Source organism: Siphateles boraxobius, unplaced genomic scaffold (assembly GCF_051911475.1).
Source record: "Siphateles boraxobius isolate OS27281-9 unplaced genomic scaffold, OSU_SipBor_1 56, whole genome shotgun sequence".
Classification (NCBI taxonomy): Eukaryota; Metazoa; Chordata; class Actinopteri; order Cypriniformes; family Leuciscidae; genus Siphateles; species Siphateles boraxobius.
In genome coordinates, this window is record NW_027509182.1 from 7,185,813 (window position 1) to 7,204,790 (window position 18,978).

General features: G+C 37.5%; 1 protein-coding gene across 2 annotated transcripts in view; it reads left to right on the forward strand.

Annotated features, from left to right (window-relative positions):
• LOC143715001 (double C2-like domain-containing protein beta) overlaps positions 1-18,978 on the forward strand; it is a 92,984-nt gene that overhangs the window by 24,266 nt on the left and 49,740 nt on the right. For both annotated transcript variants that reach the window (XM_077206570.1, XM_077206572.1), the window contains exon 2: positions 10,450-10,529. In XM_077206570.1, the coding sequence (XP_077062685.1) occupies positions 10,450-10,529 (80 nt within the window). The remainder of the gene's footprint in view (positions 1-10,449; positions 10,530-18,978) is intronic.

Consider the following 18,978-nt stretch of genomic DNA (forward strand, 5'->3'; position numbering starts at 1 on the left):
CTGTACGAGCGGCAATACAGCGATGAACAGTTGCGGGAGATGGTGGAACAAGAGGCGGCCGTAGCAGCTGCTGCAGCAGGGGAGCAAGACCTGACTCGTGCCCGGCCAGACTCCAGCTGGGGTGGACTGGTGGTGTCAGTGCTCTCGCTGTGCGCCTATGGAAGAGAGTCCGATTGCGAATCCGAATTTCAGCGAGCCCATTGGATCCCATTGGGGGAGTTGTCTTTCAGCCACATGAGTAAAAAATACATTTTCTGCCTTTTCTCAGTCTAGAATGCTTCAATTTCAAAAAATAATTTCACATTTCTACTATATGAATGGCCACTATTAAATACACATTCATCTTCCCACAGCTGAAGTATCCCTTTAACGTTATATTTAAAAGATACCCAATATGTGAGATTCGTATTATTCATTGTTGTTTTTTTTCTGTTTTTTTTATTTTGTTTCTTTCTTTATAACTGACTTTTTATGCTCAATGTGCATTTTTAAGCATTTTTTCTATTCGGATGGGATTCGTTTTGCCAGGGTAGATGGAGTAATGTTATTTTACCACAGGACGTCTGTAATATTAATGGACAATTCGCCCGGGAAAAAAAGAAATCTCAGTAAAACTAGCAGAAGTGTGAGGGGTAACTCGATTTACGCACCACCGTCACCACATACGCAAACACATATAATATGGATATATTTGTTTGTTTGTTTTTAAATAACCTATATATAACAGTTAGGTCTGATCAAACGATTGTTGATCCAATTAATTGAATTCTGATTTGATTCTGTTGGTAATAGGCACTTACCTAAAGCTAAAAGAAGTGCTTTCAACCTTCTTTGTTCAAGTGTTCGGAAAACACTTGAGTTTTGCCACAGACTTGTCCCACCGTCCAGAACGCAACTGAATGCTTTTCCAAGTACCTCCATGCTTAAAAAAAAAAAAACGTGGAAAATTTATTTTAAACCGGATATGGTGGAATAATTACATACATATTTACAGCGGGTCTACTTTTTACAGAAGGTAAAAGTCACCATAATCTTTACTGACATTGTCCGGGTCACCTGGACACCTATCCATGTTAAACTAAACCACTCCGAATAGGAATTTAGATGGATGTTTTTATTGTTTTAATTATTCTAAGAATCTTTCCACTGAATTAGACAGAGTTGTTACTTTAAAGTTTAAACCATTGATTTGTTGTTGTTTTGTTGTTGTTGTTGTTGACTTTTTATGTTCAATGTGCTCTTTTCACATTTCCGTCATTCTCAGAAGCGGAAGTCGTCACAGGCCACATACACACTGCAGTTAAATTCAGTTGTCAGGTCACGTTTTAGTATTTAATCCCGTTCTATACACATACAGCTCAGTAATTTACAAGAGTGACAAACGCAATCTACAACCAAATTACCTCCCAAACAAAGCAGGTAGTGACAATTGCATTTAAAAATAATTATACGCAGTGAGTACAGACCGAACTACTAGTTGTTAATGACATATTTAAATGTGCATCAGAGATGTGTTTCTCTTCTGTATGTGTGCGGTGCAAGAAAATCACAGGGAAAGTGGTACGAGCTTTGACTCATTCGTGTTGACAGACCTTGTTGGAAAAACTGTGAACAAGAACAAGGCCATACTAAAACCGAGATAAATCCAAATGCGTTGTTGTAAACAATAACAAAATATTGTGACATCTGCCCACTTTATATCCCCATAAACTTCACTTATGAACCAAACCCAAACAAAAAGCCCAAAAAGGCTTGTAATAAGTGGACATGGCTAAACAGAGCGCGCTATTTGAAGCAGCCTTACAAACAGAAACAAAACATGATGCCTCTGTAAATGGTAGTTTAATTAAAATTCCAGAACATAATGAGTCTTTGGTCGCTGTAACACTACTTTTATCAAAAATAGTGGATACCAAACACGCAAGATGCCAGAACTTGGCTATGAATAACATGCTGTCAATCATTACTATTTCAGGATTGAGTCGTGTTCCATACACACGCAGAGCAATAAGTTGGGGCTTTCGTTCCCATATTTAAAAGCGGTTGTCACTCCTGAAACTTTACAAGTGTGTGTGTGGACATAGTTGGGAAAACTTCTGAAGCGGTAAATGGGAGATCATTTCTGTATTTCCAGTTGCTCAAATAGCAAAAGAAAACAATCTGGGATAGTGTTTCCACGACTTTCCAAAACAGGAAGAAAAAAAAACAGAGAGATTGTTTACAGCAGTCAGAAGAGAAAATAATGTGAAATTTGCTGCTGTAAATAAAAAACACCCTCAAAGCAGCATTTATTAGCATTTATCAGGGTAATATAGTACATAGTTTAGCGTTATAAATGTGTAGTAATTAAAAAATAATTAAATATGAAAAACTAGATTTGCATTGTTGATAACTGTGGGAACGTCTCACAGTCTTGTGAAAAGAGCCCATTCTTGGATTGAATTTTTGGACATTTCAATTAATCTAGTAATAGTTTAGTAAAAGGGTACTATTTTAAATATTTGTTACTGAAAGTAGCCTTTTTTTAATTACTGATGCTAGATAAGTCAGGCATCCCTATTATTATTGTTAAACAACACTGCCCGGACAAAAATTGATTCACCACTCGATGGAACTAAATGATTTGATGCTATTTCTATCAAGAGGTGCATCAACTTTTGGTCAATATCTTATATTGACAATGCAAGAGTCCAGCACTCTGTAAAGTCTTCTCCAGCACATCCCAAAGACTTTCAATGAATTTAAGGCCTGGACTCAGAGAAGCCGATTCATGTGTGAAAATGATTCTTCATGCTCCCTCCAAACCATTCTTTCACAATTTGAGCCTGATGAATATTGACATTGTCATCCTGGAATATGGTCGTCTTGGTTGTTAAGGAAATGAAAAGCCTCACACCAATTAGGGCTAGAATAACTGTTGCCAAACATAGAACATGCTAGAAATATCATAATCGCAGAAATAATGATCCAATCATAGACTCTTAAGCATTTGCCTATTTAAATCCAAAAAGCTAATTTTTTTTTTTGGCCTGACACTGTATAACCCTAATTATGAAACTTGTCCCACGTCGTTTGTGCTATGAACATGAATGAGACCTTAAATTGTGCAGATTTTTTGTGGAAATGTGTGAGGAACACCCGAGCAACCGTATAGCACCCACCCAGAACCCTTAGCATTGTGCTGGTCAGTTTTGCAGCAAACACTATTCACTCATATCTTCTTCAGAGTGTGTACAAGTGAAATGTACTGTTATTACTTATGTAATTCCCCGTGCTGTTATGCTGTTATTTGGGTTGACCAAATTAAAGGAATCTTTAAAGATGAACTTGCAATGATTGCCGGCAGTAGCGTATTTTAAATCTCATCAACATGAATCTCCTCTCTGAATTGCGTGAAAGTGAAATGAATCAATTTGAGAAGACAAGGGAAACTTTAGAGGCTTGTAAGAATACCCTGGTGAACGAGCGATAATGAAAAAAACAGCAGAAATTCATTTCAAACGCAGGATAATGATTGATCTTTCTTTCTGTGTGGGTGCGTTTTGTATTGTTTGGCTGATCATTTGCAGTAAAGGTCAAAACTTTTTTTTTTAAATGTAATATGTCTAAATGAAATAAACTTGTCACACATTTTCCATTAGAAAGAAATAGATAGCAGGAAGAACCATCACACACTTCCAGTCTATAATTACAAACCACTATTAAATCAAAGATTCTCTCATATTTAGCCATATATTTGTGTACAGCATAAAGAGAGCAAATGGTCAGTATGATGTTGGTATATTTGTAATCTGAACTCCAGGACTTTTCTGTGGACTGCATCCCCTTCATGTCAGCTTGTATTTTATCTTCCTGTAAAATCCAAACAATCCCTGAACCTTGAACCCTTCCTAGTTTTCTAGTTTGTTTTATGATAAAACGTGCTATGTGCCCATGTGGACTATTGTTCATGAGACTGCAAATACCAGCAAACGTCCTCTCAGGCCCAGCCGTTCTCTACCAGTGACTCAATAACATATACAGTGTGCTGACAATGTTGGCATCTCCTCAGATACAATGGAAGAGACCAGAGCCCATCAAATCTAATATTTCTACTGGCCATAATTGAGGTGGATGTAATGAGAGGTGGCAGTGTGTCTGGTCATAAATGAGTGGCAATGTGAGGTCTGTGTGTGGGGGTTTTGCAGAAGATGAGAAGACAAATGAGTTCCTCAGAGTAAGCAAAAGATCATTTATGGAATGGCATGTCACTCATAGATCTAAACTAAGCAATAACGGGCTCCACACTCCAGATAAGCCATAAACTTACCCATAATTATATTACTATTAGTAAAGTAAAGTACCTGTACATCAATCAATCAACTTGTATTTATATGGCAACAGTAGTTGGCCATTGTGCTGTACAACAGGATAAATATATAAAATAAAAAAAGAAAGACCGCAAAACAGATGATAAAGGGAGTTTCAAAACACCAATCAGAACAATTCAACATTAAAATCAAGGACAGTTGTAACCCTGTGAAAAGAGGTAGGTTTTTATCTTCCATTTATTCATCCATTCCGTTGTGGTCTTGCAGAGAGACTCCGATCACACGCTTTTGGATTAGATAGAAATGGCTCAGATTGTTCATTCAATACAGGACTTATTTCCTTATTTTATTATCCAGCAAAAAAAAAAAATCATAAGGTTAGTGAATCATTATAGTCTTCACAAATGAATAGAGTATAATAGAGTATGATAATGACTCCTAAGTCCACCTTTATATCCTCATTGATACCTCCCCTTAATTACCACATGACATCCAATTCAGAGTTTAAACTGCAGCAGTGAAGACAAGCCCAGTCTATGGTCATGTGACCAGCCCAAAATAACAGAACCGGCAAGGATGGAGTGGATGCGATTTTGGTTCTCGCTAATTCCAGCGCTGTTTGTTTCCTTCCGCTGTACTGGCAGAGGCCATAATGCAGTCTGTCCTGAAAAGCTGGGAAACTGGCAGCTAACCACAGGGAAACATAATCCCAGAAGACTGTTCACCGGCAAGCTCATTACTTCAATTTTCTGTGTTGAGCACAAAAATTTAGAATAACTTTGTTGAGATCAAAGCAATCTCAATGTTAGACATCTCATTTTTAAGGTTGTGTTTCATCCTTCAGGGAAATCATCCTTGATATGAAGTCATTCTGGTTCATGTAGATCATATGAAACATTTTTGGCCAGAAATGCTGAGGGCTGTCAAGGCGTGTTTTTGCAGGTTGGCCTTCCCTCTCAATCCAAATTTACCGATGGAAAATGCACTTCAGGTGGACATTGTTGAAGTGTAAAGTGGTCCAGAGTGGGAAACTAAGTGATGGGTGTGTGTATGATTACAGGTTGAGTGAGCTTGTGTAATGCTGCTCTTCAGCCGATGTGAACATATAGCAGCATGGCCTGAAGTTAATGCTAATAGAAGGATAATCCTGCTGCCCTTCTATTTTACATTCTACCACACATTGTTCTTACTTTCTCCGTGTATTCTTCTATAGTTACATTCAGACAGTCAGTATTTACCAACAGCTGTGACTCAAATTGTTTCGTACATACAAAAGCCAACAGGAGCGAATCGAATATTATCTGTATGCACAGGAAAATGCAGTCAATCCCTGTGACGGCCATGCTGTAACCATAGAAACAGACAATAATAGTAAATATAAAGATTATGTATTGTGAGGATTGTATTATTATTATTGTAAACTGTTTGGGGCTGCTTTCATCCTCATTTAAGCTATTCGGTCAAAATCTTTCCAGTTGGGTTCACTCCACCCAATCCACTAAACCAGAGTTTGGTCTCGCTTTCTCAATCCTATTTTCTTTTGCTCACATATAAACTCTGATCAATGCACATACAATACAAATTATGATTTTTCGAATGCACATTAGCTCCCCTTTCTATTAAAAAATGATTCATATTTAAACGCATTTAATAATAGTTGTTTTTCAAGGAATCCAAAACATTCTACAGTTTTCTTTAACCTGAGGACAAATGTATTTAAAATGTTTGTGTGACCTGTTCAATATTCAATATTTATCTGTATCTTTTAAACTGTCAATAAACTCTGAGGGCTATATATATATATATATATATATATATATATATATATATATACATATATACACACTGAACAAAATTATAAACGCAACACTTGTTTTTGCGCCCATTTTTCATGAGCTGAACTCAAAGATCTAAGACTTTTTCTATATACACAAAAGGCCTATTTCTCTCAAATATTGTTCAAAAATCTGTCTAAATCTGTGTTAGTGAGCACTTCTCCTTCTCCTATATAGAAAACGTCTTAGATCTTTGAGTTCAGCTCATGAAAAATGGGGGCAAAAACAAAAGTGTTGAGTTTATAATTGTGTTTAGTGTGTATATATGTTTATGTATATGTGTGTGTGTGTGTGTGTGTGTGTGTGTGTGTGTGTGTGTGTGTGTGTGTGTGTGTGTGTGTGTGTGTGTGTGTGTGTATGCTGAAGTTAAGTGAACAAATTATAATTGTTACTTTATTGATTCATGTGGAACTGATGTACGATTAAATCATGTAAATCCAACCCACTTTTTTCAGTGAATTCCCTTGTCTCTCTCATTATCAATCTATCTATGGCCAAAATCATATTTAGCACTTCAAACACGTTTGACAGCTCTATTTTGCTGTAGTATGAATTTTGAACCAATATGTTTGTTCTGTCCATCATTCACACCGATATTCTATTCATTGTCTTCATGGGTAAAATACTATAAGATAATACAATTCATTGTAATCGCGGAAGAGAAAAGCCTCTCACTGATGGCAGTGCTCTCAGCATTAGAGATTGAAGTCACGCATTGCTGGTACCAGTTTAGGTATTTAAACACACGCCTGGTTTAATCCCACTGATTCCTCTCATCATATAAGAATACATCCACACAAACAGGAGGACGTATGGCATTAAGGTCCAACAAAAGCTTTCCTACATCATGGCTCACTGCAGCAACAGCTGTTGCGGGGTGCAGTAGTGTAGTCGTTTTTTTTAATTTATTTTTTTTATCATAATTAACATTTCTTTTTCTTCAGGGTTAACAATTGTCTGCTTTTGAAACCTAAATGTCCCCAAACCTTGGGCCAAAGTCAGTGCGTGTCTGAATCATATCTGAAAACAACAAAAGGGGAAATAAAACTAGACAGATGTATAAATATATGAAGAGTTAATTTGCAAAAACAGATATATATATATAAAGCAAAAGCAGATTACTCCACATTTCATGTTTCAGAGTAATTGCTTTTATATATATAATAAAACACATGGTTAATCTTTGTAATCTCCTCAGTTAACAATGTAGACGCCTGACAAACTTTGTTGTGATAACACGCGAGACAGGGAGCTTTTCCCTCACCACTGTAATGTGCTGCTTTAGCAAGGTTCCATGAAAAAGTTTTAGGTTTTAATTTTCATTTTACGCCCCGAAGAAGATATCACGGGTTCATCAAGTTCGTCGAAATCCATCCTCGGTCACTTTGTCAGCTTTGACGAAACTCCTTTAGACGAAGTTCCTTGTCGAAGCAGTCTTGTCTCCTGACCTGAATACTGCGTGCTGATTCGCTAAAACGGTGTTCACAAACAACAGGGGTGCGTAAAACGTAAACTCGCGATGTTTTTACAGTGGGCAATACCGGCTTTTGTGACAAAACGTGTGGGGTTCTGAACGTGCTATATGTGGAGAATAATGCACGGGAGTCAGATCTTTTTCATTTTTTTTAAATGTCGTTTATCGGTTTTTGCAAAGGAACTCTTCATATAAACTCATGACTTTGAATAACAAAATGAAGTAATCAAGAAATCCAGATTTGCTTTTACCTAGTAACAGAAGGGTTTGCTGAATTATACATATGAAGAACCAATCATATTGTAAAAATAATGTTATGAATCATGTCAGTTAGAGGAGCACTAAAGACCTTATTCTCAAGTGATTGTGTTCCAAAAGGTCAAGACGTTGACCAACTCGAAGCCAGTTGTTGACTGTAGACGCAGTGCTGTAGAAATATTATTAATGCCCCTGTAGTCAATGATTTTATCCCTTAAAACTCACCTTTGATCACCAAAATTACATTTTTAAATGTTTTTTCCTTGAAAAAAAATTCTTCATGCCTTAAAATAGCTTGAATGTGACTCTACACCAATGCCTCATTTAGTTTACATCGTTCTATGAATATGCAAATTAGCCCCGCCTCCACTCACTGCAGAGATCCACGTTGACGATCACATGTTGGCGTGATTGGTTACAAGGTAGTTTGTGACGTCAGAAACACCAGCGATTTCAAACCATGTTTTTGAGATTTTCTTTGGTTCACTGCAGTTTTAAGGAAAAAATACTGAGCAATGGTGTTGATCACCACATAGACAACCTTTTAAAACTTGATTTTCATCACTTTTAAGTGTCGACTGTAGACTATATGGTGTCGACTGGAAACGCCTCAGGTAAACTTAAGTCAGGTGTGTAAGGGAAAAATATACCACGAGTAGCTTAGTGATTCAGATATAGTGCTCTCAGTCTGTTATTTTAAACAAGTTACATCGAAATTCAAACCACTGATTTTTTTTTCCCCTCAGTTGTTATTCTTATATTTTGCTGAGGATATAACTGGGTAAGGTTAATTGATTACTTCAGTATGTCTAATGTAGGGATGTCACGGATCAATATCAGGGCTGATTAAGCATTTTTCTAACTGATCGGTATCGGCCCAGTCCTTTTATTTTACATCAGCTGTCACGCAGGCAGTACAGTAGGTGGCGGTTTGAACCTTCACATGTGATTGTCATCTGCCATTAAAAGGAATGAGAAGCTCAAATTGAGTACGTGAATGAGGTCGGTTCTAGTGCGTCACATAATCAACCAGGTTTCCGTGTTTAGCATATTTGATGCGCACTTTTGTAACGAATCACTCGAAAGAAATTATTTTTATCTGCCGTCAGACTATCTAAGACGTTGTTGCGCTATGGTTTGCCTCTTGTTTCAGACTTCAGACACCACGTACTTTATGCTTTCTAACCTTATCTCGACTTTTTTTTGCTGTTGTTGCAATTATTCTGCTCAATAACTCGCATCGGGGGCACAAAAACCATGATGGTGACATCCCTAGTCTAATGCCCTTGAACTCAAGATGCTCTCTGCAGAATGGAGCTGAAGGCCACCTGCTAGGAGTCCATATGAGATGTGACTCAGATTCTCATGACCGCATTCATACAAGGCAGAATCCACAGGGAGGTTCACTTTCAAAGCCGTGACCCTACTGGAGTATTGACTTTACACTTAGTGGGAATAGGAAAGGTCCAAAAATTCATAAAAGGAAAATTTCTCTCATCTTTTTTCTTTGTATCTCCCTCAATTTCAGGAAATCACAGCCTTTTTAGTTTCAGATAACAAGACGTTTGACTGTCGCAATCAAATCTACTTTGCAGCTTATTCTGGTGAAGAATAGTCACTTAAATAGGAAAATATCATCAGAATGTCTTTCAAAATTGACAGTGTGTATTGTTTTAGGGCTAGGTAAATTTGAAATCATTTGGTATAACCATAGACTGGTGAGCATTAAAGTTAATTCAAATAATGTTGCAGCAGTCTATGTGAACTGTTGTTCTGACACTGAAATTATTGGAAAATGTTTATTTTCAACCAAACCAATTTCACAGACACATTATCATTCAAAAGCTTGAGGCTTTTTTTAATGTGTTTGGGGGGGGGGGTCTCTTGTACTTACCTTGTGCATACTATGGCGGCATTTATTTGATTAAAAGCTACAGAATTTTTATTTATTTAAATATTTATAAAATATAATTATTCTTGTGATGACAGCTGAATTTTCAGCATCATTACTCCAGTTTTCAGTGTCACATGATTTAATATGCTGCTTTGCTGCTCAAGAAACATTTCTTATTAATATCAATGCTTAAAACCGTTGTGCAACTTAATGTTTTTGTGGAAACCATGAAACACTTTTACAGGATTCTTTGATCAATAGAAAGATTTAAAAAAAATGTTTAATTATAATTATCTTAAGTATTTTTAATCTTACTGACCCCAAACCTTTCAACTGTAGTGTAACTCAAAGTGAAATTTACAGTTCTGGTTGTTGGTATCTAGTTAAATTACTAATAAATTAGTAATAAGTACTTCAAACAAAACTCAACAGATCAGAAGTGCAGAAGAATCATTGTATCAGTTTGGTACCTTGTAAAAACATGTGCAGCCCTGATGGCCAATTTCAAATTAAAGCTTACGAGATTGAGAAAGCTCTTTGACTTTTTGTGTACAGTTGGCATCAGATGATCTCTGGAGGAGCAAAATATGGTTTGAACAGCTTGCTAATTGCTATTGCACACAGTATGTGCCCTGTAGATGAACTGTTTTGTTGATGTTTTTATGTGTTTCCTCGCAGCTACGCTCGGCACCCTGGACTTCAGCCTTCTGTATGATCAGGAGAACAATGCTCTGCACTGCACTATCAACAAAGCCAAGGTAAGAAGCAAGAACCCGCCTCGGGAATGAGCATGTGAGACAAATGCAAATGTTTTGAGGCTAGTGGGCTACTTCATAAAACTCTTCCCTCCTTCTAGCCCACCTTTTATAGGGTCTATAAAGTTCTATAAAGTGAGCGATTTTGCCCAGTCCTTTTAATAGGGTATGATGTGCTCTAAGGGGAATCCTTTGGCCTGCGTTTGCCTGTGCTCTTTTCTCTGTTGTCGTGTGGGAGGCATTTCCCCTGACAACAGACTGCTGCTAGCATCTGCTGCTGTCTGTTTTGCTTAGTATTCAGACTAGACCGGCTTTGTCCCTCCAGCAATATGCTAGAAGCAATCTCTCTTTCACTCTCTCTCCATTTTTCCTGTTTCTAATGCTGTTTCTCACACGGTACCTCTGTACCTTTGTGGCCTCAAGTACAAAACACTGCAATAAAAGCACTTCCTTCTTATTTATTTATTTTTTGCTGTATTTTCTCAATGTTTTGGTGAACTCCTGTGATTTCTTCTAAATTTTTGTGCCATAAATTCATCAAGCTGCTGGAAAAATTCCTCAAGAGATTTTGGTCCATATTGACATGATAGCATCACACAGTTGCTGCAGATTTGTCAGCTGCCCATCCAAGATGGGAATCTCCGTTTCACCGCATCCTAAAGGTGTACTATTGGATTGAGATCTGACTGTAGATGCCATTTGAGTATAGTGAACTCATTGTCATCAGAAGATAGGTTCACTGTGGTCATAAAGGGATGGACATGATCAGCACCAATACTCAGGTAGACACTGGCGTTTAATTGATGATCAATTGGTACTAAGGGGCCCAAAGTGTGCCAAGAAAATATACCACACATTATTACACCACCACCACCAGCCTGAATTTAAGCCAAATTCTGACCCTATCTGAATGTCGCAGCAGAAATCGAGACTCATCAGACCAGGCAACGTTTCCGCAATCTTCTATTGTCCAATTTTGGCAAGCTTGTGCAAATTGTACCCTCAGACTGGTGTCGTTCTGCTGTTGTAGCCCATCTGCTTCAAGATTCAACGTGCTGTCCGTTCAGAGACGCTCTTCTGCAGACCTCGGTTGTAACCCCATGTTCAGTTTGCACTTCAGCAGATCATCTTGATCATGTCTACATGCCTAAATGCATTGAGTTGCTGCCATGTGATTGGCTGATTACATATTTGCTTTAACCAGCAATTGAATATGTGTACATAATAAAGTGGTCAGTGAGTGAGGGATAGATGGATGTTTCACATAACTTTTTCGTTTGCAGTTTGCATTTGGTCCTTATTTTTAAAAACAAAGATAAAAATATATGAAATAAATTAAAATTATGTGAATTAATATTTAGGTTCATTAGTTAACATTAGTTAATGTATTAACTAACACGAAGTAACAATGAGCAATGCACTTGTTACAGTATTTATTAATCTTTGTTAATGTTAGTTAATAAAAAAACAGCTGTTCATTGTTTGTTCATGTTCTTTCACAGTGCATTAACTAATGTAGACTAATACAACCTTTGATTTTAATAAAGTATTAGTAAATGTTAAAATTAATATTTACTAAGATTAATAAATGCTGAAGTCTTTCATGTTACCTAAGGTAGTTAACTAATGTTAACTAATGAACCATATTGTAAAGTGTTACCGTTTGATTTAATGATAATAACTCCGGTTTTAAATAATGATGGGTTAAGACAGTGTGGTAGATTAGTGAGGTAACGTTTTTAGTTTTTTTTGAAGAGTGCTTTTAAGGGATGTCAGATTTCTGAGAAGATCACATTATAATCCATATTCCCTCTTTTTGGAGAAAATTACGACAGTTTTGTGCAATGAAAGGTTATATTTATTTAACCTATTGAGTATCTGTCAGTTACCTAACTGAAGGGCTGCGCTGTGCATCCATATATAGCTAAAAGTGCGTCTGGAGGGTTTGACCCTAAACCAGCCTAATTATACGGGGCTTTCGTAAAGTCGATTTATCAGTGCATGTTGTTCCAAAGAAAAAGAGCATTTCTCACAGCGAGGTAATCAACAGATTGTACTATAATTGCTCTCGTCAGCCAGTGTAATCACTAGCAGCAATGAATGAGAGAAGGATTTCCACCAAAATCTTGTCTGTGTCTGTTCAGTTACAAAATGCACTGCATGAGCGTCTGTGTAGCTCTTTCTAGCGGAGGACTCTCTCTCAGAAGTGTGCTCATACCTGTGGGATGAGACATGGGTCTCTGGACGACTTTCTTGCACTTCTCTCATTCTGTCTAACACTAAGCACTTAAATCTCACCCTTGCTGACATCTAATCACTCTGTAAAGCAAACACCTGCCTGCACATCCTATTTCTTTTCCTATTCTACTACTTCGTTACACTTTCAATTATGACATAAGGCTCAAACAATCAATCTTGCTTGGGCTTGGTTTGGAAACAATATTGATTAACCCTGAAAGGCACAGAGCAGAGATTTGTTCACAACTTAGTTTGAAACCAGTGCAGTTATTAGGGGTGTAAGAGATCGTAGTTGATCCGTGATCTGAATGAACCAGGCCACACAGTTTGGCACGCATGTGATTTGTGGATTAATTGCAAAGTTTAACCACCATAGAGTGAAAGTCAGACAGTCAGTTACGTATGTAATCAGGTGTGTATCATTATATTAAAGTGACTGTAGACACATTTACCTGCTGCTTTCTGTGTCATTAATGTTAATCAAACAAAACACAGCTTTATTAAAGAGTAATCTATATTTAATGTATACAGTCAACACTATAGTGTTATTTTACATTTTAATTATTATATTTCTTTGTCAGGTCAAAGGTCACTTTTCCGCCGGAACTAGGCTCACGTACGTTACCGTAAGCCAGTGACTATAGTTTATAAAAAAGTTATTAATATTTTATTAAATATATTATTATTAAAGTTAGAATATTTTTCGTACAAATACGCATCGCTTCGCTTCAAGAAGGTCTTTATTAACCCACTGGAGCCATATGAATTACTTTTATGATGGATGGATGTGTGTTTTTGGACTTAACTCAGGCTCTATTCACTCCCATTATAAAGCATGGAAGAGCCAGGACATATATATATACACAGGTCCTTCTCAAAAAATTAGCATATTGTGATAAAGTTCATTATTTTCCATAATGTAATGATAAAAATTAAACTTTCATATATTTAAGATTCATTGCACACCAACTGAAATATTTCAGGTCTTTTCTTGTTTTAGTAGTGATGATTTTGGCATACAGCTCATGAAAACCCAAAATTCCTATCTCAAAAAATTAGCATATTTCATCCGACCAATAAAAGAAGTGTTTTTAATACAAAAAAAGTCAACCTTCAAATAATTATGTTCAGTTATGCACTCAATACTTGGTCGGGAATCCTTTTGCAGAAATGACTGCTTCAATGCGGCGTGGCATGGAGGCAATCAGCCTGTGGCACTGCTGAGGTGTTATGGAGGCCCAGGATGCTTCGATAGCGGCCTTAAGCTCATCCAGAGTGTTGGGTCTTGACACTTTCTCTTCACAATATCCCACAGATTCTCTATGGGGTTCAGGTCAGGAGAGTTGGCAAGCCAATTGAGCACAGTAATACCATGGTCAGTAAACCATTTACCAGTGGTTTTGGCACTGTGAGCAGGTGCCAGGTCGTGCTGAAAAATGAAATCTTCATCTCCATACAGCTTTTCAGCAGATGGAAGCATGAAGTGCTCCAAAATCTCCTGATAGCTAGCTGCATTGACCCTGCCTTTGATAAAACACAGTGGACCAACACCAGCAGCTGACATGGCACCGCAGACCATCACTGACTGTGGGTACTTGACACTGGCTTCAGACTTTCATCTGAAAAAAGTACTTTGGACCACTGAGCAACAGTCCAGTGCTGCTTCTCTGTAGCCCAGGTCAGGCGGTTCTGCCGCTGTTTCTGGTTCAAAAGTGGCTTGCCCTGGGGAATGCGGCACCTGTAGCCCATTTCCTGCACACGCCTTTGCACGGTGGCTCTGGATGTTTCTACTCCAGACTCAGTCCACTGCTTCCGCAGGTCCCCCAAGGTCTGGAATCGGTCCTTCTCCACAATCTTCCTCAGGGTCCGGTCACCTCTTCTCGTTGTGCAGCGTTTTTTGCCACACTTTTTCCTTCCCACAGACTTCCCACTGAGGTGCCTTGATACAGCACTCTGGGAACAGCCTATTTGTTCAGAAATGTCTTTCTGTGTCTTAGCCTCTTGCTTGAGGGTGTCAATGATGGCCTTCTGGACAGCAGTCAGGTCGGCAGTCTTACCCATGATTGCGGTTTTGAGTAATGAAACAGGCTGGGAGTTTTTAAAAGCCTCAGGAATCTTTTGCAGGTGTTTAGAGTTAATTAGTTGATTCAGATGATTAGGTTAACAGCTCGTTTAGAGACCCTTTTCATGATATGCTAATTTTTTGAGATAGGAATTTTGGGTTTTCATGAACTGTATGCCAAAATCATCAGTATTAAAACAATAAAAGACCTGAAATATTTCAGTTGGTGTGCAATGAATCTAAAATATATGAAAGTTTAATTTTTATCATTACATTATGGAAAATAATGAACTTTAACACAATATGCTAATTTTTTGAGAAAGACCTGTGTATGTATATATATATATATATATATATATATATATATATATATATATATATATATATATATATATATATATCATTATGTTTGGCTGAAAGAAGAAAGTCATATACACCAAGGATGGCTTGAGGGGGGGTAAATTATGGGCTAATTTTCATTTTTGAGTGAACTATCCCTTTAAAGAACCACAGTCATTAAGTCAAATTGGAGTCAGAGCCAGAACCGTTAAATTCCCATCCTTCTTAAAGAGAAAGGCTAATCATAAGACTGTTTTGTCGCCTGTTGGATCTGTGGTGAAGCCCTTCATAAAGGTAAATAGAAAGGGCAGCAGTCATTGCTGGCAAGCACAGATATCCTCTGGAGAAACACAAGCCTCATTGTCTTCCTCTCCTCATTTTACACCTCAGATTAACACTGCTATTCAAATCAGCTATTATGGAGCCAAAGTGAAGAGGCACTAAAGCATTGCCAACTGTATATGGTATTGTGTGATTTTGTAGGAACAGGACGCCTACAGTTCTCTACACTCATTTCCAATTGTTTAGCCTCTAGATATAAAAACACATCATTTACATTATTTCATTATGCTCAGTTACTGTGTTTACAGGGTAATTAGCAATTACATTTAGCATTCAAAAGTTTGGGGTCAGTACACTTTTTATTCAGCAAAGATGCATTAAATGGATCAAAAAGGACAGTAAAGACATTTATAGTATTCCATTTATTCTATTTCATATAAATGCAGTTCTTTTCAGCTTTCTGTTGTATCACGTTTTCCAGATAAAATTAAGCAGCACAACTGTTCTCAACATTGATAATAATCAGAAGTGTTTCTTGAGCTGCAAATCAGCATATTAGAATGATTTGTGAAGGGTCATGTGACACTGAAGACTGGTTATGATGTTGAAAATTCAGCTTTGACATCTGGGAATAAATTACATTTTTAAAACAGTTATTTTGTAATTATATTTCACAATATTACTCCAAACTTTTGAACTGTAGTGTAAGTATTAGACTTTAGCATACAGTTGTCCTGCATTGCTTTTGCTGCACAATGGTACATGAGTTGTACCAAAAACCATGTGGTTTTGTGCTATTACTTTTTGAAGTAATGTCAGGATCTTGCTCCTTTTTTTTCATATTCATATAAAAACAGGTCCCATAAGGAAAATCCCATAGAAAATCCCATAGACTTGAATGGAAGAAACTTGAGTCATATCTAGAGAAGCCAGAATGTCATAGAGACTAAGCTCTTTTGTTTACGTGCAGTGGGTTATAGCCTAGCAACCACTCTGAACACCCTAGTGACCATATAGTGACATGATAAAAAAACACTCTGTGCCCCTTAGCAACTGCATAGCAATGCTCTTGCAACCATCTACAAACCCCATGTATTGTTGCAGTGACTTTTGAACATACAGAAAGAAATCCAGTTATTGATGCAATAGGTGTTATTTCCTGTTATTTCAACACTTTGTGAAATGAGTACACAGGTGTAGACATAAAATTAATTTGTAATATTGGCATTGTTGCTGTATCAACTGTTTTCTGAAACCCTTGGAGAAATAACAGGGAAATTACAGAATAAAACGAACAACCTTGTATTTATAGTTACTGTGCCAACATTCATTCTTTACAAATTATGCTCAGGGCAATTGCTTTTTGTTCCTTCCTTGGAACAAATAAAAGAAAGAAACCACTGCTACTTTATTGAAGCGCTGGACGTACAACACATCCATTGTACATCCGGGAAGACAGCATTTTTGGATTGTGGCCACATCAAAGCAAAATGTACCCGCCACCTGGTAATTGAAAAATAACAGGTGGCTTCAAGTGAGCTATGCACTGGGGTTAGATACCGGTCAGCACTGCGGTTTGTTTGCTGTGCTCTTTGATAATGCTATTGTGCAACTGAGATGCCATCTTTATTGAACAAAAATGGCTCTGCCTCTTTGTTTTGCAGTATATAAAACATAGAATGTGATTATCCTCTTAGGAAAAGCGTCCCCACCATTAATCTACTGTGCCTTGTGCATTAGCTCAAGTGTTGTTGAAGTTATTCTCAGTTTTTTCTCGTAACTGCACAAGTGGGACGAACCTATAAGGCAAATGAGTCCATTTAGTGTTCTCTGATAACTTGTGTTCCCAGATTGAGAATGTGCAATTCCCATCAGTAACACCAGTCTCCTTAGGGCACTTTATACTGAATAATTTCCCAATTCCCTAAGAGCTGAAGTAGAACAGTGTTTCCACTCTGATTTACAAGTTTACATGGCACGGCCTAAAGCAGCACTAAGTACGATTTTTTACCTTAAAATAATGTTTCCAAAATCGTTTCAGTGGTTCATCAAGTCGTGACATGGTGAAATGCACTTATGCCACAGCTTTGCGGTCCTTTATCTGATATATCCACGCTATGTAAGATTGCCAGATCGGGTCGTGTTTCTGTTGTTCTAATGAGACATAAGAAAACTACTAATTTGACTTGCTTTACGGCAAGCGTTACAATTGCTACAAGTGCTCGTTTGTGATGTCGCAATACATCATACTTTCATAAAATCATGCATTATACTCTACCTTGTCTGTGGCCATTGATGATTCCAAAGCCGGTGCTGGATAAACAGAGAGCATGTGCGTGCGACAGTAGGCTGCGTAGGCTAAATTATTTACGACAGCGGTAATGGACAATTCCGCTTCCAACCTGTAGGGCGACCGCAGAGGAAAAGTCACTTGGTGTTGCTTTAACTTAAAATCCTCATGCATGACCAAGAAGGGCCTTTAAATAAAGCCCCCCCCCCCCCCCCTAAATAAAGTATTGTAGTGTTTACGGTGTTATGATATCTCGTGCATTATTCAAAGATAATTTTGTATTTGATGTTCATTTGATTGTAGAATTGACAGCCTTCGTTTTTCAAAAGAAGTTCACATGAATTAATGAAACGTTCTGCGCACTCGTCTTGTCTCATTTTGTGCATAAAAGCTTACAAATATTATTTAATTGTTTATATTTGGGATACCTAAATGCTAGCTATGAATTTGGTCAACCATTTTATTTGAGATGTGATGGGAATGACACTGGATGAAATATTCACGATATAAAAAAAAGACACAATTCTCCAGTGATGCTTCATGTTTGTCCACTACTGGTCATTGTTAATGCACACATTAAAGCAGTGAAAGTGGGAAAAGTGTTTAAAGAGGTTTTTTTTTCTAAAAGTCTAAAGGGGCAAAAGTGCCCATAGTAAGAAACACCCTCATACGGCTTACATGTGTAAAGAGTCACAAAGAGTTTGACGGGATCAAAGACGAGCTTTCAGTAGCAGTCACTGTGACTCTTTGATCTGCTTTCTGTTGGCTCATCTCTGAATGGGGAGGAAAAGAGCAGAGCTTCCAGAATAAACCTAGCACTCGTACAGCACCAGCAACAACTACCATTAGACTACAGGCTGTTAATATTTTATTACGGTTGTCCTATATTGTATGGCCCCTTATCAACATTATGCAGATAAGCCTTGCTGTTGAATTATGAAGTAGTCAGTCATCCAAAACTCTTCAATGAATAAGTGGACAAACACTAAGCAGAAGGTAATGATGAGTGTCGGTGGAATTAGTTTTTCCTCTGAAGAGAGGATGTTGTTTGACTTTGTAAGAATTGCTCGACCTCTGCCGTCTGGTGTCCATGTTGAATAATTTAGAGTCTAATCAAATAGTGGGCTATGCCCAGTTATACATTATATCTATAGGAAAATCCACACATACTCACTCAAGAGCATGATTGATCGCTGGTCATATAGGCACGAGCAGAGAACAGAACTTTAATGTGTTGCTAT